General features: G+C 28.8%; 1 protein-coding gene across 1 annotated transcript in view; it reads right to left on the minus strand.

The window, feature by feature from the left end:
- The window catches only part of LOC148233025 (neural cell adhesion molecule 1-like), a 602,564-nt gene that overhangs the window by 235,154 nt on the left and 339,939 nt on the right, over positions 1-27,471 (minus strand). The window contains exon 7 of the mRNA XM_088190284.1: positions 25,838-25,983. Coding sequence (XP_088046410.1) covers positions 25,838-25,983 — 146 coding nt within the window. The remainder of the gene's footprint in view (positions 1-25,837; positions 25,984-27,471) is intronic.

Raw genomic sequence — 27,471 nt, forward strand, 5'->3', positions numbered from 1 at the left:
AATATAAAAACGAATAATCAACTTCAGATTTTAGCTATAATTCAACGTAAGACTCTTCGATTTGATTATCAAAAAAAAATGTTAGTCTTGATGATTACATTTGCTTTTAAATTCTCTATGTGTATTAGTAATTTAAGATAATCATACCGAAATTTCCCTAATTTTACTGGTAGTTCTAATGCAAAAGTGCGACTTATCATTTTGATGGATGAGCTAAAAGTAACTATAATGTGGAAATATTTAAATTATATTACTTAATTTACTTTAATAATATATTTAATCATATTTTCATCAAAATAAGTTTTAATATAGTATTAATGTTAATTGCATTTTATAAATAAAAAAAAAAAAAAATTTAATACATTTTTTATTTTATTCCTTATGATAATTGATTTGCTAAAAAAATTAATTATTTATATTGCAGTTTAATCACTGACTGTTTTACAGGTAACACTTGAGAATTTAATATCAAAGCAATTTCAAAAACTGATTCCATTTAGAGTTAAGAGGCAATACTTAAGCAGAAAAGTTTATTTTTCAGGGGTGAAATGTTTGTGGTTCCGGTAAAAGTTTTACAGGTAAGGGGAATGACAATAAAATTAAATGTAAAACGTTACTGTAGTGATAAATAATTCAAGGCAATAGGTTGAAGATAGAAAGGGACAGTAATCTGTTTACTTAGAGCTTCTTGAATATATTTGGAAGATAAATTCTTTCAGATATACTTTTTAGTTTTTTCCATAAAATAATAAACTATAGTTACATATTATTATTGTTGCTTGTAAAAAATATTTTTTATGCATATTTAACAAATTAAAAATATTAAATTTATTTAGATGACAAATATAAATTAATTAAAAAACATTTCCCCTAAAGACTTTTTTTTGATACTCTTTATAAGCCGAAGTAGCTTAATATTAGATAGTTTTTAATACCTAATATTTAGGACCTGGCCCTATTTTTTTTTATCCCGAAAAATTGAAATATGATCGATCGAAATTTTAATTACTATATTTATTAATCACTAATTTCGAGTACCCAGACACGATAGATTTTAAAAAACCATATAGGATTTGAACCTAGGATTCTTAGGTCAATAGTCAGCAACTATCTCTTGTATATTGTGCTGGTTTCAAAGCAATAGTGAGATATAAAGTTAAAATGTATATATGAAAGACCAAAAAATAAATAATTTTTTTAGTTAATATTTTATAATCATCTTATTTCATTACTATATTATTTATTTATTTATTGTTATTGTATGCGCAGATCCAAACAGCGCGTTAATAAATAAATAATAAAAAAATAGTTGGGTATAATATTAAAAAAATATAATTTAAATACAATACACTCCAAAAAAATATACATATAAATACAAATTTAAAACTGCACTACTACACCTTTTAAAATATGTCCGGATTTTATATTTTTTTTACTAGCAGTTATATTATTTATTAATCTAATAAGTGATGCATGCTCATCGAATTTAGTGATAATTCACAGTTCTCAAAGCTCTTAAATTATTAGCAGAAAAAATCCAACATATAAAGGCTTTACTACTGCTTATATTTTCTATATTATAGTAAAATGTGACTTTTTTAAGTTTTAATACTTGGGCGATCATGCACGTTATTATATTTTTTATAGTTAAAACGAAGTGGTATTCTAAACCTCTACTAAGTCATATAATGATATCTTTTGTTGCTGGTCAGAATATATAATCCTCAATGATATATTGTTTAATTTAAAATAAAAAGCTTGCAAATTAAAATTATTTATTAAGAAGTTCAAAAATCAACTAAGAGAGATTCAGTATGTTTAAACGAATTATTAAATTTATTATGAAAAATAAGATTTAAAGAAAAAGATGATGATTTTATTTAAAAAATCTATTTTTTCAAGTCATTTATATTAAATTTAACTTTTACCTATGTTAGGTATAAAAGTAATAACAGCAAAAAATATTCTATTGATCAATCAATTTGAAAAATACCTTTATAATATTTTGTATTAATAAAATTGAAAATTTTATAATTCTTGATTTATAGCTCGAATATACTTACACCTTATTATTAAAAGCTTACTAATATTTTTATGTATCGTAGCGTCTTTTTCAAAATATCTCACTGTAACTATGACATATTGATAGGTCTAAGTAACCGTTGACATTTCAACGAACTGCGTCGCACGTGTGTACGAAAACAAGAACAACTCTAGTGAACCAAGTTAGAATGGCCTTGTCAGAAATATAATTGACGACAACGTAATTAAAAGTGATATTGTCGTGTTAAAACACGTCGTTAGGCGCACAAAGGGCAAGATCACGAGTGTGGATAAATTATGGCTTGGGGTATTGTGTGTCGCACAACAATGAGGGTGAGCAACCTGCGGCAACGAAATAGACAGCCTTTGTCGGCGGTGCCTTAAGTTGTGCTTTTTGCGTCTAACAACTTTGCAAATCTGGCCGAACTTTCCACAACTAGAAGTAAGTAGGTGAAACACGCCTTTTGCCAGAAGAACAGAGAAGAGCTAGCTTCTATGGCGACGGGTCGCCACCAAAGCGTGAACGGTTTGAGGTTGAAATTGGAAGAAATTTTGCCGCTCTTCTCAAAGAAAATCAAACTGCGGTGAAAGCTTGTTTTTATTGACTTGGATCAAATTTGCTCAATGCAGGTCTCTGCGCAGTGTTTTATTTTCATAAACCATGACATTTCAAAACTCACATTTTTTATAAATTTATCTGATTTTTTGTCTTTAAATACAAATTCTTAGAAAATTTATTTACTACAAATTAGCTTAATATCAATTATACATCACGTTGTTCAGAAATGAGATTTGCAAAATCATGGTTCATTTATTTACGAATAATTTAATAAAGTATGTTTTAAAAGCGTATCAGATATCTTCTGTCATAAAAATATGCATATACTTTCAAGTCTTAGGCCGGTTTCACACGTGCCGGATGGATTCACCCGGCACCGGGCCGGCGCCGTTAACAAAGCTTTCACACGTGGCCGGTTTCTGGCCGGTTTCTTCCCAACCCCACCTATACCTCGTCAACTGATGCCAGTCATTTAGGATTAACGGCTTCACATAAGTCCTTCCACGCATTTCGCGTTAGCATTTTATTTTTGTATGTATTCTACTAAGACAATTAAAAGAGATTACATTAATATATTTAAAATTTCGAGGTCTATTTCTTCCGCTATTGCCTTAACACGAGGAATATACTTAATAATTTTATTACAAGATACCACAATCACTGTCAACGGCCCGGTTCATGTTTGAGTTTTACCCCCACCACACTCAACTCGGTACCCGGCGCCGGACAGTTTAGTGAGCGCGGCCGGCGACAACCCGGCAGTCAGCGTCGGGCCGGCGCCGGGTAGATTTGTCCGGCACGTCTGAAATGATAGGTACTAGCCCATACAACACCATCCCCACTACACGGCGCCGGCCCGGTGCCGGGCAAATCCACCCGGCATGTGTGAAACCGGCCTTATTGCATAGTTTTGTTGCAAAGCACTGATGTTACAGATATGGTTCAACTTCTTAGAGGAATTTATAATGAGTTTAATATAACAGAAGAACCAACTTCTCCTGTTTTACTAAACGATAAGTTTTTTCACACATATGAATAAAGCAGAAAAGATTTCGCTTAATCATCACATGTTTTATAATCACTGATGATTGTTTTGAAATTAGTTAATGGTGATGCAAAAAATATTGATAATTTCCATTTCATGTTGTCTACTACATAAAAAAATAACGTTAATATGGACAATATTATAACCGTCACCATTAACAAAATAAAATTTTAATTTTAAGTTTCCTTATCCGCTGTAAATTAAATACAGAGACACTGTGTACTTTTTTGAAGTAGTGATTAAGACATAAAGTCAAATAGAATACTTGCACTTGAATTTGAAAACAGCTAATTTTACTGCGCATTTAAATGAACTAAGCATACATCTTTAAAATAAATATTGATTAATGAATTGAATGTATCAAGCAACGTTGTCAATTAAAATCAAACTGAAATTGTGTCTATCCTAAATTAAGACAGTAACTTTAATCCCTTTAAAACTCTGTCTGAAGAAAACCACGTAAATAACAAGAAATGTAAGGCCTTGTTGATGTTTTATCTAATGACTTGAGAGTAGATATAAAACTAATTTATTATGATGAAAAAACGTGGATCTGTAATAATTATAAATTTATTTTAAATTATTAGAATTCAGTCAATAAAAAATATCTTTAGTTTTATTTTATTTATTTTTAAGTCAAACTATAAGAATGAAAAAAGTGTCTTTTATACAATTTTTTTATGTTGCGTCATAAAAATATGTAAAACATAAAAAAATTGTTATCATGTACATAGCTATTGGTACAAATATTTTTTATTCATTATTTGTTTTTGTTTTATGATCCAATTAAGAAATTGACGTGTATTACAATTCGTTTATATATTTCTCTTTCTTCAGTCCACAAAAACAATTCCGAAACCATATTCGACTGGCGTGTGGGAGCAGAGCACCTATCAGCGATCAAGGATCTATAAACACGTGTATTTTATGATTCGTACATTTCCACGCGATAAAAGAATGGCCATACATAATGGTGGCGTAATAACAGTGCGCCGGCATAAAATACAATTTCACCACAATATGAAGATTTTTCGGTCAGAAAGTTGCATAAATTTATTCAGGCCAACACGTGAGCGAGAGTCGTATAAGGGTTATTTTTGAAAGCTGGAAACGGATGAAAATGAATAAAAAACATATATAGGGAAAAATATAGGGGTGGCTAGCAATTTTAAGAAGTTTTCTGTTACATAAATATTAAATATTCAATCATCAGTTGTCACCTATGATTTATGACTTACTTTGTACAGCTGCTTTAATTTTCAAAAAAAACTTTATGGATACATTTGTCAAGTCGTTTTTTAATAAAGAAAGAGCTCTATGCAAGCTCGAGTTTTATCCTTATTTAAGAAGGTTTATATTGTAACTTGCTGTTAATATATTTTTCATTCTACTATAATCAGTTTTTTATACCATAATCATTGAATTAGTGAACATTTGTTTTATTAAATTGCTGAACCAATTTACGCAGACAAGCATTAATTTGACAAGCTGTAATTTTTAACAAATTAAGAAATATATCATTAACTTAAAAAACAGCTCAAAAAACGATTTTTAAAAATAGTCTTTCTCTTTCTAGGGTCATGTGTATAATGATGATTCTATATTTGCAACATACTGCAACGAATTACTAGCTTACACGGTAGCCTACTCTAACCTATCTCGTTCTAATTAGGTATCTCAATTTTATTAAGTAATAATAAAAAGCTAGCTAATCATAATTGATGGTAGTAATTCTCAACCTTTTTTTCAATAGCAGCCCTTACCACGTTGCCGCTGGTCGTAAAATACGAATGAGTGAATGGCCTGTTAACAGAAATAGGCCGTCGTGCAATGGCAACGTGCGTATATTAATATTTAACAATGTAATTTTTACGGCGGGTTTTGAGGCTAAAAAAACATTTTCAGCCATCCGTGCGAAGGTCGGCTTTTAAGGGAATTAGCCACGTCCGAATCGGTCTTGGTGCCGCACGCGATAACGACCACTCGAAATTGGCTTTATTAGCGAGTCCTCAAATTCAAAATGTGACTGGGTTCTTTGCCTTTCATTACTTGTATTTTAAAGACAAACGCCATGGATTTAAAATAATTTCATTAAATTCATGAGCTGGTATATTTGAAGACATGATGAATGAGGGAGAGTGCTTTGAGAGATTTTTATAAAAGAAAATATAAGCACAGCCTACGATAATATTATGGGTTTATAGAAACATTCATCGCGAACGATTATAATGTAAAAATATTTTTTTTGCTATAAATAAATATTGTTTATAAATTTATATTTTACCATTAGTTTTTCTTAAAGGTTCTATGAAATTCCTTGTTTTGTATTACTGAATTTTAATAATAAATAATATTGAAATGATTCAGTTTAATTTATTATCGTTTAGAAAGCTATTTTAATATATGTATATAAAAGTAATTTCTAAGGCAGTACACATTTTTTATAGCAGATAATATTATTTATACTATACATTTTAATATTATAATAATATTCCATAATATACATAACTATGATGGCAAAAACGATAATTTTGTGAAAAGCTAATTAGTTCTTACTAGTCAATTAAATAATGGATATTTAATTTATTTAAAATTTAGTTTAATAATTCATGAAAATATATTTTTTAGTATTTCGTCAAAGTTTTTTTAAAATAAAAAATAAAAATGTATAAAAATTTTTTTTTTTATAGAGAAAAGATAATAATTAAAAGATCAGCATAAACATGAATTAAATTTTTTAAAATAAAATTAAAAATATGTTTTATATTATTAATGGGACAATTAATTGTTTTAATATAATAAACATTTAAAATGTTACAGTGAAAAACCCCCATACCACATATAATCATTATTAATTTATTTACAATAAAAATTTATAGTACCCATTTAGTTTGTTAATTTTAAAATTTCATCAAAAATCTTAAAAACTTAATTTAAGTTGAAGCATCTAAAACTGCCCCGTTAGGAGTAAAAAACTACTTGATTTTTGTCCGTTACCTTTACAAGAAAACAAAGTTTTAGCAAGCGCCCAACTAAGAAACGAAGAAAAATATAAGTTTTTGTAGTAGACTCAAATCCAGTGGAGCTTACGCCAAATCGATACAGACGACAACTTTAAAGTTTAGAGAGATATAGTTGCTTTTATTATGATCGTCAGATCTGGCCCAATTATGCAGTCATATTGAATCCCTAAGAGCCTTAATCGATATTTGAAACAATTTGTAGACTACTACGATTATCATAATTTACATTTTTTATATAATTTGTACAGCCTTATTTTCGCAGTTGTACCTTAAAAATAAATTTAAACTTATCAGCTTAACAAGTTCCAAAAATTATTAATAAGGAAAAATTCACACACGTTGCAAATTAATTATTGTTAGGGAACAATTTGGGTTTAGAATAGGTCTAGGTAGACGAGAAGCTAACTTCTGCATCCAGACGGTACTTCAGAGATGTCACGAAGTTGGCAATCTTGTTTACATTTGCTTCATAGATATTGAGAAGGCAATCATCTTATAAAGGGCCTAATTTCCAACATTTCCAAATGATAAGAAGTAAGACTTTGTATTAGTAATAAACATTAATGAGGGTAAAACCGAAAATATTTCTATACAGAGAAGTGCCAGACAGGGACATGTTCAATATCCTATTTATTTAATATACACTCCAAAACTACATTCAAAGAAACATGGTGAAAAATAAATACAAATTAGTGGTAAACAAGTAAAAACATTCGTAACGCTGATGACACAGCAATATTTGTTAAGACCGTTAATAACCAGAGATCACTTGCTAGTAAAAATATTGAAACTATGATTAAACATGGATATTTTTAATAGCTATAAGTATGCATTTTGTAGGCCTAGTTGGCTTAACATTAGATGGATACATAGCTAAGAAAGTTAAGCATTTAAAACATCTAGGTAGTTGGATTAATGACGAAATGGACCTCCGAAAATCCGCATTGAAATTGCTAGAAGGCAATTTTTAATTTTTAAACTGGTCTCATAAACAAGCTTAGAGACCAGAATTAAATTTGTGCTATGTCTGGTCAGTGATATTATACAGATGCGAGACCTGGACTTTATATGCCTTATATGCTAAAAAGTTCCATAAATAAAGAATGTTTTCAATGATCAGATTTTATAGCACGATTAATAAATTCTTTCAACCATTAAACATAAAAAGATGGAGCACCACAGTCACATGATCCGTTCGAAATATAAGCTTCTTAATACATTAATAACAAAAAAAAATGTATCGAAAGAAAGTAGATATATTGGTTGCAAAACATACACATATGGAAAGAAATCACAGCCGAATAAGAGTTTTGTTAAGCTAAGGACCGTAAGGTATACTTGAAGCTTATCAAGAAGGTAAATTAAAGATTATAATTGTACTAAAACAGGTTTTGGCTTTTGCCAAAACCAAATCCATTTTAGTTGTAAATTAGTAAAATATAATTGAAGGTTGAAATCTGTTTTTTTTTACATTTTTTAATATGCTTTTATATCGCGTCAATATATAAGGATTTATATAAAATATATGTATCCGTTATATCTATGCATATATTCATTACTAATAAGCATACGCTTGTTACTGATGCTGTGGATTTTAAGCGCAATTAGGGCAAAACGCTCGTATGTACATATATCTACATATATGTACATGTATATAATTATAAATCAATAAATATGAGTACAGAACAAATTTAATACAAGTAGTGTTTGATTTACTACTTTATTATTATTTATTAAGTAATATAATCTATCGTGCGTACTAAATCTAGGCAACGTCAAAAATGTTTATCTATAAATACACTTTGCAAACTTAACGTTAACTGTCTACCTAAACTCTGCAATTCTTCAAACGTTTCGCATTTATTTGCGGCCGCCAGAGGGGTGTATAAATAGTTTTTTGTTTTAATTAATTCGGTCGAGTTTGCTCTACGCCGTGCTACCCGGATCCGGGTCGTAAAGTTTCCGTCCGGGACCGGTATCGGCGTTTCTCCATTATGAACGCTTGAACGGTCGCGAAATATTCATTTGGGCGAGCATTTTTCAGCGAGGCCACCCCCCGAGTCCGTCCCTGGTCAAAACCCGCGAACAACAAAGTGAATTTCACGGACGGAGTCGGAGGCAGCTCGAGCGGAAAAACTCTGCCCGTCTTTCATAATATTTGCCTATATTGATGGAAAGCCTATATACACCGATAATGTGGGTAAAAAAATATATAACGTTTCTTCTTCTTTTTCTGCTCATAAACATATTGTACATTTTTTGGCCATTAAGACCGAGCAGGCGAATCATAAATCAATTGCTTTCAATGTTATTCTTTACGTATTTTTTATTATAAAATATTTATATTATTATGCGAACGTCAAAAGAACGCTCTTTCAGGTGAAATTGAAATTTTTTTCGTGTTTGTTAGATTTTTTAATAATAGATAATGGCTCACCATTCACAGCTGAGTGGATACAATTTTTTACAATTAATTGTATTTTTTTGTAAATATTCACCTAGAGTGAAAATATATAAAAAGGTGATGGATACATTACACGATAAGCTTTTAAAAATAATACACTTTCTCAAAAGTGAATTATGATTTAACCCTTGGGGTCGTAAAACAAATATCAATAGTAATATAGAAAATTAATACGTTATTATTATATTGTTTAAGTAAGTATTTAGTTTTAAGATATATTGTTGTTCGTAAGTGTTTTAAATAATACCTTGGACATATACAATAAATTAAATACGTGTTATAGCAAAGATTGAATGAATTATTTATTCAGAGTTATACTTAGACTCATTGATATATATATATACGTTTTTTTAGCTTAAGGCTAAAGTTTTTGAACCATAGTAAAATTTCTTAAAATATATGTGCACAAATATGTGAAAAAAATATGAAAATCAAATTTAAAATTTTGGTAAAAATATATTCACATTATTGGCTGCGAAAAGGAATGCATATGTAATGCGAAAGACCTGGTACTTTTTTAAAATAACTTAATAATTATGCATAATACATATAGAATGCAGGAATATAAAATACCCGTATAAAAAATATATATAACCAGTCGATTTAAAAAAAAAAAGTTGTGAAGGTAAAGGATCTGATAAATATTAAACCAATAGCGAAGATAAAAATATATATATTACAATTATTAATATACAAATTTGTATTTATTAAAAGCTAGTACAAAAGGTTTTCGGATTTTTATATTTTTGTCTAATTTTATTTTTTAAATTATAATTTCACTAAATCCAGGTAAAAAGCAGGCAAAAATGCCTCCTACGGACCAATAAGTATCTTACCAGTTATGTCAAAAATATTAAAAAAATATATATTAAAAAGAGGCAAACCAGTAATTTAATAACTTAATTTTGTACTAATTCAATATTTACAAAATTAAGTGACTCCTTTCAAACAACACATTTTTAATAATCAACTCCTACCTGAAAGATAGACACTCTCAAATTAAGATCAGGGATGTTACCAAGAAACATACACGATGGATCTTCCATAGACAAACTCACCAAAATTTCTACATTTGCCCAATATATTAAAATAATAGCAGCTAAAACTAGATTACAAAATTATCTTGTTAAAGTATATGTAGGTCTTGGTATTTAGTTATCTAAATTACAAGTCAAAGATGTAAGTAAAAAAACTAAATAATTTCATGTTACATTTACGCTGAACAAAGATAATTGTTATTTGGTATCTCTTAGTGGGAAATGGATACCACAAATATCTTAGAATTCATTTATGCAAATATCTTGGAATTCATTTTGACAAAAGATTGACTTGAAAAGATCATATTTATAATAACACAGGAACATCTGAGATTACAATTTCGCAGGCTGTACTGGCTCACAGAAAAAATTAGGCTTTTCTTTGGAAAACAAAATGATAATAAATCACTTAATCACAACTATGTGTGACTCTATATCAAATCAATATTCTTGAGAGATTCTAGTATAAATTCCTTAAGTTGATAAGCAATTAAAAAAATATATAAACATATTAAAAACTCACTTCAACTTACTAAGTATAGAATTAAGCGTGTAAATATTTTAAAATTATTAAACATATGTAATATCATGACAACAAAAAATAGTACTACAAACTAACACATATTAATATGAAATAATAGAATAGAGATAATAATATTTGTATGTAAACTTAATAAATTATATTACAATATATTTTAATGGTAAGTGCATAGTTGCTGCGCGAAAGAAGAAAGAATGCCATCTATATGGTATAAAAATCACTTATTGTCTCAATGGACGGATTTTATTTTATTATTCTTTTCGAAAATGTAGAAAAATCTGCCACTTGTACTAAGTTTTATTGTATGTATTTTTCTAAATTGAATCTTGTAATAAACGCGCATATAAAAAAATAATTTACCAAAAACATTGGTTAGCCTAGAAAGAAAAAGCCATTGATAATTATTTTAAAAGTCAAGAGAAATGTGTATTTGCAGATGATGGGACTATTTTATGTTATTCATAATTTTATCAGAAAGTATATTGATACAAATTTTAATAAAACATAATTAATTTCATAATGTTAAATTTGATCTTATACTAGTAAAATATACTATAGAAACTCTGTGTGTCGAATGTTGATTTACTAATCACTATTAAAATGACAAGTTATCAGCTTAGAATTACGTATTAAGTTGGAGACCTAAAACATGAAAAATAAACGCTTTAAATAACATAAAAAGAACCATTATTTACTCTGATGTTTTATAATGTTTTGTAATTCACTAAAATACAATTTTTATGGGGTTTCTAAGTAGAAAATAAGCACCATTGTAATAAAGTATAGGACCGATGAAATAATATTTTTGTTTTTTATATTATATTATATGTATAAAATATTGTATAATTTTCAGTAATGTTTCATGACAAAATAAATTATAAAATCAAGATATTTATTATTTATTAAATATCTTTATACACCACAATAGAGTGTATTAACTTTAAATATTACAAGTAGTATTAATACATATTTATTAAACGAGTAGTAGCAAAAGCCACGTTTTATATAGATATAAAAAACGTGGCTTTTGCTACTACTCGAGAGTTTGATAAATATGCACTTTATGCTGTTAAATAACACACAAGTATTTATGTAATTTAGAAGTAGTTTTTTCTAATATGGATCATTTTTGTTTCAGCAAAATTTATCATGATCGTTAATTTATATTTTATGGATCGTCAATAATTAAAAGAAAAAGTTTGTCAAATGTATTAAAAATTTTATACTCTAATAATCTCAATAATATATATATAATATAATAACAATTCTTTTAATATATACAATATATGCAGATTTATATTTGTAAGACCAAATACATTTTGAATATTTTCTTGTTTGAAATTTAAATTAATTAATAAGTAAATGCTTATAAAAAACAGAATTATTTATAAAACTTGAATAATACGTTTTAGATATATGGTATTATAATTTTCTATAACTATTTATTATATTGAAAAACCAAGATGCTAATATATGAAAAATTAATGCAAAAATAAATATAAGAAGCATAACCTTAAAGCGCATGTTTATTTAATTGTTTTTTTTAGAGGCATACTTATTTATTGAAAATTGTATATCAATGCATAATTAATAATAAAACAATTGTATTTACCTCACAATTTCACTTTAATGCTAATTATTATCTAGAATAATATACATAATATTATTTACTTTTTTGTGTTGTATTATCTTAGTAAAAAATATCAGATATTTAAATTATTTGTTTTTCTACAGCAATGGTTACATAGCATATACATATTTTACCAATTATTATAATAATAATAAATTGTTATTTAATTTATATAAAATTTCTAGGAAAATAATTGCGGTGCCTTAAAATTAAAACATATTTTTCACTGCAAACAACCTACTTACAGAATCTATATATTTTTATTATTAAATGATCAATAGAATATCAAACTACACATGGTTGATGAGCACGTTATTTAGTAAAAAGTTGTAGAAATCCTTAAACAAGTATAATGCAGTCGTAATACTTATAATCCAATTCGTTAAGAGGCAATCTTTTTAGGGCAATGCGATGTGTGTTTCGTGCAAGAAATTGGACTTTTATGGTTGACCAGTACAGGGACCAAGCATTTGAGTACATCTAGAAAATAATCAACAGCATGGTTTCACTAGAATTCAAAATGTTTAGAATTTTATAATATCAAAGAGTCACCATAACTATTTTGTATAATTTCGATATCTCACAATATGATTAGGAGCATTTTTTTTTGTACATAAAAATGCACAAAGCTTTATGTTATTGTAAAGGATATATCTTAAGGTATAATACGATTTAGAAATACTGTCCCAAAAGAATTCCGTTACAACGATCTGTTGATTTTCATTCAGTTCGTACGGCATCCATTTTTTGGTATTCCGATCTGTTTTAAGCGGTCTAGAACTACTGAAGCTACTAACGCTTAACTTTTGTGTAAGCACTAGAATTTTTGTAGTAGGTTCTGATTCAAATAACACCTCTAGTTGCTCTACCTTCTTCATTTTCAAGGCCCTCGCCTGAAGCCCGAAGTTTTTGAAACCACCATTGAACCGTACGTTCCTAAGTAGTACCCACACTAAAAGCATTGTTAAGTTTACGAGCAGCTTATGCTGCTTTACCGTTGCTATACTTCAACCGTTTTGAATTCATATAAAAATTGTATTGTTTGTTTACCTTAAATTTAATAATAAAAACATTAGCATTAAAATTAAAGTAAAAACGGAGTAAATAATAATCAAATAGAATTGTAGTTCACACATCACGTTTTTATAATAATAATATATTCCCTTAAATAATTCATATTTTACAGCTTGACTTTTATCTCACATTCATTAAATGACAATTACGAATAACACATACTTCGCCTTTCTTTATTTATTAAACTATAAAATCACTTTTATTTATTTAATCTGCAACACTTAAGACCTATTTTTAATAATTAGAAATTAAAGGAAATCATAAATTATTATTTTAGATTCTTGCAATAACAAAATAAATTAGGACTTTTTCTCGGATTGATTTGGTCCTTTATTTCATTAGATTAAGGGCTGTGAAGTCAGTCTCGCTGCTCCTCTAAAACGTATCTGATATATTTAATCTATGCCTGATAAATGATAAATGCACAAAGGTCACAATATTTATGAAAAAGTTGACAAGGTTTTGCTGGACTAATCAGCATGTATTTCGCCTCACCCGTTTTACTGTTATTAACATTTGGTTTCTCACAAAAAGAGTGGCAAAATCTCTTGATGCAAGAATACAGACAAGTAATTTTTCAAATTTTTTGTCAAATACCTATATACAAGACGTTGATATAGGGATTTTGAGAAGGTCTTTGACAAAAAATCTGCTATAAATAAAAAAATTTTGGATCTTGGTTTCTAAGAAGATTTACATAATTTGGTTATTCTTAAGTTATTTGAGCGATCGTAGACACTTCCTTAGGGGTAACCTGGACCATCTACTCTATTATTATTAACACAAAAGTCTTCTCACAATATACAAATGATCAATACTGATCGAAGGTAGGAACAGATGACTACATGTGATGAAGCACATTCAAAATTTAAAGTCTTGATTGTATGCGTCTTTATAATTGAAATTCGCACTCTGCCAGTTTCACCGAGTGAAGCTCAAACACTGATACACCTAAATCATATCATTCCTCGAGCCACACACTCAGAGTGAGACGTGGAAGAGGAAAGTGGTGAGAGGAGGGAGCTCCTCTGGTGTTCGCGAGCGCGAATCGCTTCGAGTGTTGCCAGTAGAAAGGAAATTCGTGTTTGTGTGCGGGCGCGCGTAATACTCTGATCATCCGAGCAGGGCACCCTGCACATTCCGTCGGCGCCTCTTTTTCCTCCACTTTTCGCATTCTCGCGCGTTACGCTCCGCAAATAGCTGAATAATATATATGTATATACATACATATATATTCATAACCGTTCACTGTGTAATAGGAACGTGAACCGGTTCGAGGTGAACACAATCAGACTGCCGATGCCGCCGCGGCAAGTCATGCATTTAATCTTCGGCTCCGCACGTGAATACAAATATGGCGGGGGACCGCGGAATATATTGCCCTATCGATTGGCATGTGGTTGCCCCCTTCTCCCTAGGTCAGGAACTAAAGGCCTTCTTCTTGAGGCACCAGCAAATTTGCAAATGAACTGAAACGTACTGATTTTAGAATGTTCAAATACATGTGCTAATCCTCCCTTTGTGTTTTGCCGCGACCCAGATATATGTACATACCTAATACTTTGATATGTTCTAATACACACACCTTGAATCGACTTTGCTTAAAATAATTAATATGTTTTGAACCATTTGGATTTATAATTTAAAAGAGGTTTCATAAAGATTACTATTTAATAATAAAACTAGTTTCAACAGTAATTAGAGTAGTTTGCGGTCTACTAACGATCTCGTAAATGTATACGTACACAGGGTGAACTTTAACCCGATCAATTTAATATATCCGATAATACCGTTGAAACATAATATATTGAGAACTGAACGCTAATGGTTATTAAAACTTATAACAATTAAAATGTGTTCTTTATATAATTTTTAACGGGAGCACATGTGTAAATCGAAGCCACAAATTGCAAGTAATGCCATTCAAGCTATTTGTTATATTGCGATGGTCACCTAAAAATTGTGTTTTATATATTAAAAAAAATGTTTATAATATTAAAAATCAGGGTAGAAGATAAGCGTGTTTTTTTACTAAAATAAATTTTTAAACAGTTAACTCATTTTTTTAGCTTAAGGCCGCCATTTTTTCAAACTCGTCTGAAAAAATTTTTGAAATTAAAAAAACTAAGGTTGTATGTTGTTTACTAAATATCAAAACATTTTTACTTTCAGGTAAGTATTATTATCATATTTTTTATAGAATAAAACATATAAATAACAAAAGTGCTGCTTGAGTCTAACAGTCTCTCTATTGTAAATAAATTCTTAATTGAAACATTTTTTCGCTCAAATTATGTTCTTTATTTTGTACTATTTAAGCGCTATAGTAACTTTATTAGCTACAAAAAATATCCAAACGCAATGCGTTAAAAATAATTTGCTCAAATTTAAAAAAAACAAATTGGGATTGGAAAATATTACGATTACGCAGAATAAAAAAAAAACATCATCCATGAATCATTTTTGTACATGTGCCACGTTTATATTACATGCGTACGAGTGTAAAGAATAAAAGCGTTGTAAATTTGCAAATTCGTGTTTTTATTTAATTTTCGCAAAATTCTGAAATTGATTTTGGCGATTTTTGGCTGTGCGTGTTTTCCAATCGCATGAACGCCAGATGCTGATTGATAAACTGGCACAATTGGTTCCTTTGACGACGGGGAAGCGAAAAAAGGCTACGGGCCGCTATCTCTATATCACTTTGAGTAATCTGAGGAAAAGAGAAAACTCTAAAAAGAGAATAAATATTAATTCAAATGCGGTATTAATTAAAATCAAATAAACGTATATTTTACCTACGTTTTGCGCGTGTTTGTATTGTCAGAGAAAAAGATTTTTAAAATCTATGTAAAATATTATAGATTGTAGAACAAATAATATATGTACGTTTTAATATATATATACATTCAATTCACCATCTCTTTGAGAAAAAAAATTAAAGAGTAAGCAAAATATTAGTACTAATAACAATTGAGATCTAAAATTACATGATGAGTTTTTTTAATAAAATTTATTTTATTAAATATCATAAAAATATTTTTCAAGATTTTATGCATAATCCTTTTTTTCGGCAAAAAATATAGATAATGTCTGTATGTATTATTGTATATATGTAAAGAGTTTTTAACCACATCTAAAAACGAAACCTATCAGAGAAAAACAGACAAAATCAGGTCATAATTTTACATATAAATCGAGTTATTTCGTTTTATACAGTCTAATTTAAATATTGTAATATTGAAATTGTCTTTGTCTGGCTCATAAAAAATAAAATTATATTGTTTAATAATAAAAAACATTGGCTTAAAATAAATCAATGTTAAAAATATTATCAAATAATAAATAAAAATATGGCTTTATGGTATGAACGATGGCATTTCATCTAAGGCACCAGCTCAATATGCGATGTTTTATATGCATTATAAAGCTATTATCGGAGCTCTCTCTCATCTTGAAATTCTTATTGTACAGCAATATTGCTGCTGCACCTGAGGGTGCTTTGTGTACCGAGAAATTAATACGCGTCGCCGTAAAACTCATATAATAAATATATTTCGTTAATAAAATATTAAGAAACTGACACTGGCGGGTAATTGATATAGTACCATCAGAGGTAAACTTGGGGAAAACTGACACCCTTAATTTTAACTCTTAATTTATAATATTGTTTCAAATGATATAAAAAAACTGATTTTAATATTCATAAATGTATTTAATAGAAATGAGTCACAAAAACTATAAACATTATTCGTTTTTCGACATATGTATTAGTTTGTTGTAGAATTTTATTTTTTCATTATATTCAATGTAAAATTTTATTTTTCACTGAAAAACTACAGAAAACTATTGTAATTTAAAACAGCTTTTAACTTTGGATAACTGTTGCACACTTTTATCTATCTTTGTAGCTAAAAACATTTCGGGAACGATAAAATTAAACTTAACTTTGATTATATTATATAATATCTTATGTCATTGTAGAAGTGCATATGCCTCAGCTAGAAACATTTTAATAAAAAAATTATATCTAGTTATGGATTACATATTTTGTCTATCAAGAACTTCTGCTGCCATTATAAGGGTCAATAAATAATATTTGGTTTAAATGTTGAGGTAATGTCCCAATCTAAAGTCAAAGAATTAGTAATTAAATAAATGCAATCACTATTGTCAATTTCATTTAGGTACCACTGTGCCTATCTAGTTATATTATTTTCTATAAGTATCGTCAAAAATATATCTAGCGAAGCATAACAGATTAGTCTAAACCTGCTTTAACATAAAGTGAGAAAATACTTATTTTGCTAAGCTGGTACGAAGCACAGTGTTAAAAGCTCATCAAAGAAGTTAGTAAAACAATCATAGTATCTATACTTTTATCTTATCTATTAAATATATTGTAAAGTGACCATCCGCCCCAAGCTTACTTTAACACTATATATGTACGGCAAACAACTCGCGAAAGAACGTGGATGAGGATAATAATAACGGTCGAAAGTCCTCGTGCTTAAGTGCGATCAGGTGTGTAAAGCTCCGCTAAATGGCAAGGGTGTATTTAGGCTCTTGTACCTTGATATTTTGCCGCACATAAAAATCGTATTATATTAAAAGTTTTCACTGAAAACGCTCCGTCTCTTGTCGAAAACTTCACAATATTAAAAGTGCTAAGGGATAACTCATTGTTAGACAAGATAGTCAAAGTTTGCCGATTCGTTAACATAGCATCTCGGATCCTTAAGTTTGTAAGTCATCAAAAAATATAAATAAAGCTAAAAAAATTCACAAGTACGTAAATATTAAATTTAAATCATTAGTGATATATTATAAATAGGGATGTAAGTATGTATTTTATTTATTTGTTATACTACTAAACGTCTGTCTAATACATATGATTCTGACTATTATTATTTTTGTAATTTAAAAAGATGAAGAATAATCACCCGTCAAAATAAAATCTTTTTTCTTTACCTTATTGGTGAGAATTTGATATAAAATAATATATAAATAAAATATGATTAATACTTTCTTTATTAATATTAGTTCTATATAACATATCTTCATTTTATTTGAGCAATTATTTATATAGTATGTATCACAAAATTTATCTAGATTCAAACTAGACTTTTTTTAATTTTAACTTTAGTGTTTGTAAAGCTCATTATTTGTGTTTTCGCAAAAATTTAATACAAGTGTGTTTTTAAAGAACAAGCGTTATTTTAAATAACGTTGCTAATATTAATGTTCATTCAATAGATAAGTGTTTCTTAAAAAAGTTCCACTTATAATGGTCCTTATCTGTAAATAGATGACGTATATATTGTTCAAGCATAAAAATTGAATCTTTAGATTAAATATTCTTTTATGGTATTTAAAATATTTTCATCTGAGTAATTTCATTAAAATAATAAGTTCGTTTTAATATATAATATGTATGCCTTACACCTTTCAGTTTTGCTTTAGTATTAAATTCATATACAAAAAATATATTGTATTAGTAACATGAACATATTTTCAGAGCTATATAATACATCTATGTTGTGAATACTTTCTGCCATAAATTAAAGACTATGCATATTGTATATCATATAAAACGTACGTACATATATCAAAGGTTTTTTAACCGTCTGGGACAATGTGATATTTAATCGTTTTTATACTTGTTTGAGTTACGTTTTGCTTATTTCACTCTTTTTTATTAACTAAATACAATCATAATTTTATGTTATATGTAGATATATACTAATCATATGATGTACTGTGCAATAATTTTATTTTAATGCAGACGTAACATCTGTGAGTATATTATTTATACTTAACTTATAAAGAGAGTGTAAAAAATTAAGTTTTTTGTTTAAATACATATATCGTGAGATGCAGCCGATATAGAATTTTATTTTCAGTCAATACTATTTAATTATTAGTTATATTATACAATTTAAGTCAATAAATGTAACAGTATTCGCAAAATTATACTATAATGTGTGTTTCAACAGTACCATTGATGAATCATAGAAACGTGAATCGTTCGGTTTATAAAAAAGTATAAAATCGTTAACAATAAATCGACAGGACACCCAGAATTGCACAATAGCCATTCGAACTTTGATAAATAATTATCAATTACAACACAATAAAGACCAACCATTATAAATTTCGAGACACACGCCTAAATGCAATACTCAATAACTTATCATATAGCAATATTGTACTATTATTTATATTTGTAATTATAGAACGGTCGACTAAGAAAGGCCACCTTTAACTAGCTTTAACTATAAAGGTTTATTTTTAGTGATGTGGTTAGACTCTAATGCGATTGCCTCTTAATTAGCCTCGTCTCCTATTTGTCCAAGCTTCCTTAATGGAGCAATATAAAATATTTAGTACTTGGTTACATCACCAGACGAATGGCAGTCATTTGAAAAGTCGCTGGTAACTAGAGTCTCCAATTACTCGAACCATCAACTACTCGAGTATCGAATATTACAATTTTAAAATACTCGAGTACTCGAGTACTTTTGAGTATTTACCAAATGTACCAAAATAGCTATTATTCAAATTTGTGCACATATAAATAAATAAATAAAATACTTTGTATGTTAATTTTTACAATTATTTTACCTTCACGAACATACTTTTTAAAAACAATACTGCAAAAAGTGTCTCGAATTTAATATTACTGCTAACCTTTGGTTTTATTATTCCCGTTATGGAAAAAACCCTTTCCGTTGCTGTTGATGTTGGTCTTATTGTCATTAACGCGTTGGATAAGGCTTCTAATTTATATCTGTTCGCTTTTTATAGATATAAAATTTTTTGAACTCTCTTTTTATGTTCTCTTCTTTCATTCCCTTCTCTGCTTTTCTCTTGTTTCCTTTGACTATTGACAAAATAGCATTTTGTAATTCTTCTTGAATAGATTTTTTTCTTAACAATATACAATATTCTACTCCTACTGATTAATGCGAAGAATTTAAATCTATATCCTTCGAAGATGTATTTGGGTGAATCCCTTTCACTCTAGAGCTAAACGGTTCGCAAAGAACTGACTTTACTTTAAATGCCTTTAAAACACACAATTGTTTTGATTTATATTTTAAGCTGAGGGATCAGTATAAACAATTTGAAACACTTTACGCTACAACTGCATAGTCATAAAACCTTAATTTTTTTTAGATATTTCATATTGTTCATTGCCATAAATTAGATAAGTCGGGACTGTCGAACAGAAAACACAAAAGAAATTTCTCCGTCGTACCCACTAACATAGCCGACGACCGGAACTATGGAACTATGAAAAAATTATAACTGATAGTAACCGCTCTAACTCGAGACTTCGGGCATAAACGCCAAATAAAAGCAAGACGTTAACCTTTACCGGACCGAGTTAAAGTTATTTTTGGTTCTGAAATATTTAAAAAAATTTTAATTTTGAGTATTAATCGAGTAATTTTCAAAATACTCAATTATCAAATACTTGATAAATAGACAAAAATACTCGAGTATCGAGTACTCGATTACTCGAATTGGAGACTCTACTGGTAACTACCTAACTACGGTACTTAATCCCAAACATGAATCACGGGTAATCATCAGCGACCACAGCGAAGACTCTCGGATTCAATTCTTGCCAAATCGACTTTGCTGCTCAATACTGACTTTTATATTTTACCAAACACGTTTGCAGTATATTATATTTTATCAATCAAATTTTATGTTATCTAACTGGCAGAAAAAGTCACACAGTCACAAAAGCAAATTTGAAAAACACAAATTTTATTTTTGTAAAAATAATATACACGTTTCGGTTAATGAAAGCTAATGACTTTTTACTCTCAAGGTCAAATTATGTTCAAACGGAGCTTTATCCAAAGGCCGGGGAGCAAAAGCTCTTCTTGGAGGATGTGGCCCGGGCCGACGACGAATGTTTAATGTTGCAGCATAAAGCTGTTGGGGTTGGTACGGTAGGGGTGGTGGATTTTATTTTACAATTTGCTTTATTAAATTTTGCAGTTTTACAAAGAAGGAAATTTCGGAATCGGTCGACCGTGACGAGAACAATCGGCGGGCTGCTAACCATGCCCCTTTGTGAAGTTGCGAAAAGTCGATTGAGAAAAAAGTGTTTGCAGCCAACCGAAAAAAATATATTTATTCCAATTTCGACGAAGTCAAGTTTTTTTGCAAAGCATACGTATGAAATTATGCATTTTATTTAAGAAAAACATTAAATATAATATAAGCAAAATATTATACTTCATGTTATAAAATAACTGTAAATGGAAAAAAACAGTAATTCCAATCATTATATAAAGTGGTTAAACATGTACTTAAAAAACGTAATAATATGCTCTTATTGCAGTCGTTAATATTAAACTTTCACTAACGTTTTTGCTGTTGAAATAAAATGGTTTAAAAACATTTAACTACTTAATTAACGTTTTTTCGTCATCGCATATTAGATAAATTGTCTTGCTTAAACACAAGTAAAAATATTTTAAAATTGTGATTTTTAAAGTAAATATTATTTTTATCCAAAAGTATCGATACTCATATCTCGTCGAATTTTCTTAATTATTGCAAGATGTTTTTCTTTAATTGGCAGTTATGAGTTGGTTTATTTAATTTATACGTTCCATTAAACGTCATATTTAACTTTATAAATCAAGTAATACTAACGTATAGATTAAATAATGATATACATCTAGTTATATAAATATATATAAAAATATATTTGGTAATTTTATAAAATACAGTAATACTTTCACCAAGAGTAATTTTATGTACTCTTTGATAATTTGACAACTGGTATGGTACAAGTGTAATAGTAACATATGTTGTGTTTATTTATAATTATGTTAAGGTAGTTTATTCTTATATACAACTCGAGACATTTCGCACATATCACAAATTCTACAAATGTTTAAGAATTGCCGCATACAGACTGGGAAGAATAATACGTACTGCGCTTACCTAATGTAAATCTCCATAAGTAATGTAATTTGGGACCGATCTGGCGGTAACTTAGTGTTTGAGACTGAAAGCATTTGTCTATTCTAGCTACGTAGCAATTATTTAGAATATGTGTAAGTACGCTTAGTAAAAATATAATTTATTCATTAAAATCATAATACCGACTTGATTTATGCAGATTAAAATTATGGGTCAAAATTTAACTAGTTGTTTGAACATATTTTTTTAAAATTTTCTATTCTACTGCTCGATTAATTCCATTTTTTTTATTCTTTTTTTCCTTTATACAATTTAGAGTGGAACCAGTTGGTGAATGGACGAGTGCATAGCTGCGATTTAATTCCAATTATTCGTTGCAATTTCATCCATAACCTGCATGCGCAGTGGCGATTGGACCACATTTTAAATTGAATTTGAACGCATAAAAGGTCAACTCAGTGATGGAAGTGCACTGCAAACTCCACTCCAAATACACCATTCCGTAAATTTACCGTATTGCCAATTACTATATTATCAAATGCCACTTTAGTTTAATGGAACTGCCCTATTGCTTTTAATAACCTACTTGGTATTTGTATATAATTTTGAATACATTTATATTTAAACGACCCTAAGATGATCGAAATTAATTTAATATAAAAAATAAATAAATTGAAAGATTATAAAATACTTATGGACGTATTAGTTTGGTACAAGAAATTGAAACAGTCTGTCACAGAGAGCATTAGACGCACGTTCTCTTTATAAGGCTATGCAAACTGTTATTAGTTTTTCTGTTTAATTCCACGTTAACTTCAATTCATAAATTTTGTGGAATTTTCTGAAATAAAGTTTGTATTTAATTTTGCAAAAAATAAAATAAAATGCAGTGATTAAATACTGAAAAAAGAACACCGAGACACGTGAAAACATTTAAGGAATATCTGGTCATTCATAAACAAGTAGCTGCATTTAAACATAGGAAAGCATTATAGATGATTCTTGCAGTGAAAAGCATTTAACTGTTTTCACTAATAATAAAGTCGTTATGGTCAAATTCTACTGAATTGTTAAGCTAATGAATAAGTTAAAAATATGTTATTAAAATAGTGACAAATTATAAAAGTATTCAAGGTGTTGATCAGAAACGTATTTATTTTTATCTAATGTTATTTTATAAAAAAATCAATTAACAATTTTAAGCTTTAATTAAAGCAACAGTCAGAACAATGAAATTAAATGTTGTGCCGTTTGATACCGAAGCGGTAGATACTGTTTTTGGAACGCTAATGGAATATTGATAATGGATTACATTTCTAAGAGCAAATCATAACATCATAACATTAACTTTGTATATAAATGAAAAGAAAGCCACTTGGAATGTTAATAAAAGTTTCGTTGTTCAATCAAAATCACAAAACAGATGATTGAAATTTGTCTGTGCATTTTTGAATATATATTCAATATGTGTCTAAACAACATTTTTAGATAACACTATGATTAAGATTAGTGTATGACACTATATGTTAAGATGACAGTAAATTAATCATTTTGTAATACGTTATAGGAAACAGGAAACAGTGCGTAATGCAAATTACGCACTGTTTCCTGTTTTATAATTTCTAATTGCTATCATGTTGATAACACAGCGTTGGTATAATTGTGCTGATTTTATTTATTAAGAAACGCAGTATACAATCATTAAAATAAAAATTTAACAAGGTAAATTAGCTAATTTGTAATTCTGAATTTCTTAGCTTTGTAAAAAAAATATTTATTGGCATACTTGTATGAGTCGATATTGAACTTTTAAATATCTGGTTCATTGTAAAGACAATTTTTATCCCATCACATAATATCATAGCAACCCAATCTTTTAATGTAAAATATATACTTTAAATAAAGTCTCACAATCTTTGCACTAATGGGTTAAATCAAATATCAACGTTTCCCTTTTACATTTACAATTCAAAGTCACATTCACAGCATACACATATAGAGATTCCTTATAATTGCCGAGAAGCCATTGTCGCGTATTCTCTCAACGCCAACTCAAACCGAAAGCATTTCTCATTCGCATTCGAGTGTTGATAACGTCGCCGGGTTATCTCTGTCGTTTCGCAAGAGACAAAGGAGAGCAAAATCGGTATGATGTTATCTTTGCGCGCAATCTCGCGGTGCCTCTACGGGCCGCAATCGCGGAATTGCCGACAGATAACTTTATTATTAAATAAAACCATATTGAAATAATCGTTTTATCTTTAATTAACTCGGCCAGTCCGCGCGGTGCTATTGTGCCGCTCTCCCGTACAAAAGAGACAATTCCCTGGCGGACGGGACGAATTACGGCCCCCACTCCGTTTTCCTATAAGAGGAAGCCTTGCGGCCCGCAGGATCATTATATTAAAAAATAACATGGACAGGACTTTCATTAAGGACACAATGACACGTGTGTGGGAACGAACAAATGATGAAAAATAAAGAAAGCGATACGCAGGATATATTTTACGAGAGATAGAAAAAATGGGCACCACCCATGATGAAATATACAGGATGGTTAGTATACGTATACAATATCACATATGTTTTGTAGTTTCTAGACCGGTAAAAGCAAACCTTTTAAGCTCGGTTGGACAAAATTCTAAAAAAAACCTAGCTTAATTTGAATGCGATATTTGCAGCCGTAGAAAAAATCAGTTACATTATTGAGACATTTATTCAGTTAAAAAGCAAAATTAAATAATTATTTACATTAATTACTTTTATGTTAGTAAATAGCATTTGATAAATCTTCAATTGAGTTAAGTCAAAGCAAGCGCTACTAACTTTGTCTGTCAATAGGTTTCTCTTATTGTTTTATATATTTTTTAACTAGACAAACTTGTAAATTGATTTCTGAGGTCGTTTGCGAGTGATTTATGATCCAAGATTATATGATTAAGGACATTAGATTGTAGAACATTAGACAATCGAATAAGTTGTTCAATGTTCTACGAATCTACAACCGAATGTTCAATGTTCTACAACCGAAGTCATATGTTGTTAAAGACCTAATTATTTATCACATTGTTTTAAACACACACGTATAGAATTTTATGTAAGCTTTGAGGTTTAAAACATTTGTTGAGTGTGTGTTTTTATACTAAAACTTTCTAATAAATATTAAAAATTTGTGTATATAGAATAAAAATAAATAATAATAATTAATTATTACATAATATTTAAGGCTGTATGTTTATGTATTATTATTTTGTCTTGAATGATATTTTTACTGAGTGGTTAGATATCTAGTTTTAGTGGATGTTTTAAATAACAAAAATTACATTTTTTATTAATGTGTAATTTTTTTATTTAATATTTTATTTTTAAAGTTTCTTACAAAAACATTGTTCATTCACCGCAAAATCCTTTTTTATGACTTTTTCGTTATGCTTAATGAATAATAAAAAAATAACAAAGCTCGACTTACCTTTCCTCGCCTGAAGCGTCTATTATCCCTGTACCAGGTAACCTGAGCCGGAGGTCTGGAGCCGGCTGCCTCGCACACGACAACGTATGAAGTCTCGGCTTTCAGTTTTGTGGGCTTATATTGGATTTTCACCGACGTCGGCTTTACTGTGAAACAAATTGAAAATTTATCATTGACACATTTCATCAAAAAAAAGAGGAAAAAGCCGTTCGCGTTACCACTCGTTTTAACGACTAAATGCTGCGCAGTAGGTAACTAAAACGAGTTTTATACAGAATAATCTACTAAGAAATTCACATACAAAAACAATAAATAAAATAAATGTAATTTTTAATCACATTTATTTTATTTATTGTTTTAATAATCAAGATATTATATCAATTGGACCATCAGTATGGTTTTTGTCACCCGTTTCATTATCGTTAACTTTTTATCTTTCATTAAAAATTGCAAAATATATTTTTCGAAAAATTTGTATATACTAATTTTGAAAAAACTATCGGTAAAGTTTGTCATGTATAGGTTATTTGTTATAAAAATTGTCGTACTTTGGTTGCCGAGATGATCAATCGAGCAAGCAAAATCAGTTAATTGTTCACCCCTTTGGGAGTTCCTTAAATGTCCAGCATGTGCTTTTTATTCATTAAGGACGTAAAAATGTCAGTAAAAAATTAGTTTTTGATTTTATGTCGCTGATTTAAAATTTCTTAGATGCATTCGATCTGTTGTTAACTTTCTTTCTAAAGAATAATTTAGATTATCTATTAATATGAGCTTATGTAAATCGTCTGTATTTTAGTGATGAAAATTATATACCATTACATTATACCTATGATCTCGGTGAGAATTTGGTGTGATCACTAAAGATCTTTGAATAATATTTGAGAGCAAGTGGGTGTTCTTTCTACGTCTTGGACATCTGCGAAAAATTTTATAAGTTTCACGTTTATGTTATAAGGAATGCCCTTTGAAAACAGTTATTAAGTTATTCATATTCTCTATGTCATAAAAGACACAGATAACTGAAGGTACATGGTTACTCGTGACAGTAATTTGTTACTCGAGAATTCAATATTATAGATCTTGATTCAAAAATGATTCGCAGCATTTTTAAATCAGGATCTCATAATTATTATATACAAATTTTATTTTTAGATGAAATTGTATGTCAGCTAACATTTTTGTAAGATACTAAAAGACGCTGTTATTAAGTCAACCATTCTTGAGGAATTTAAATTTTTGAGAGTCACGATTGCGTATTACATGTTATGATTGTTTTATTTTATACACTACCACTTTGTATTATTTTAACAGTCATGGCGCATTAGGGTAACTTTTAAGGTCACAATGCTCTCAGATTAATTGAAATAAATTAACATAATACATAAACAAATTTTATATATCAAAATAATTCAATCACTGCTAATTTTCAGATTTTCGTAATACATATTTTATTTTTGCGATTTTAAAAAGAGCGTTTATGAATCCAAATATAATATCAACAAATTAGAGATTGTTAAATATTTATTATATTGGTGAAAATCATTTAGTAAAGTGTAAAAATCATCTTATTATTAAAATATTTTAAATTCAACTTCAGTTAATGAACTATTAACATTGAAAGAGCGAAGATT

Source organism: Plectrocnemia conspersa, unplaced genomic scaffold (genome assembly GCF_051122295.1).
Source record: "Plectrocnemia conspersa isolate PC_06_02 unplaced genomic scaffold, ASM5112229v1 ptg000008l, whole genome shotgun sequence".
In the NCBI taxonomy this organism is placed as follows: domain Eukaryota; kingdom Metazoa; phylum Arthropoda; class Insecta; order Trichoptera; family Polycentropodidae; genus Plectrocnemia; species Plectrocnemia conspersa.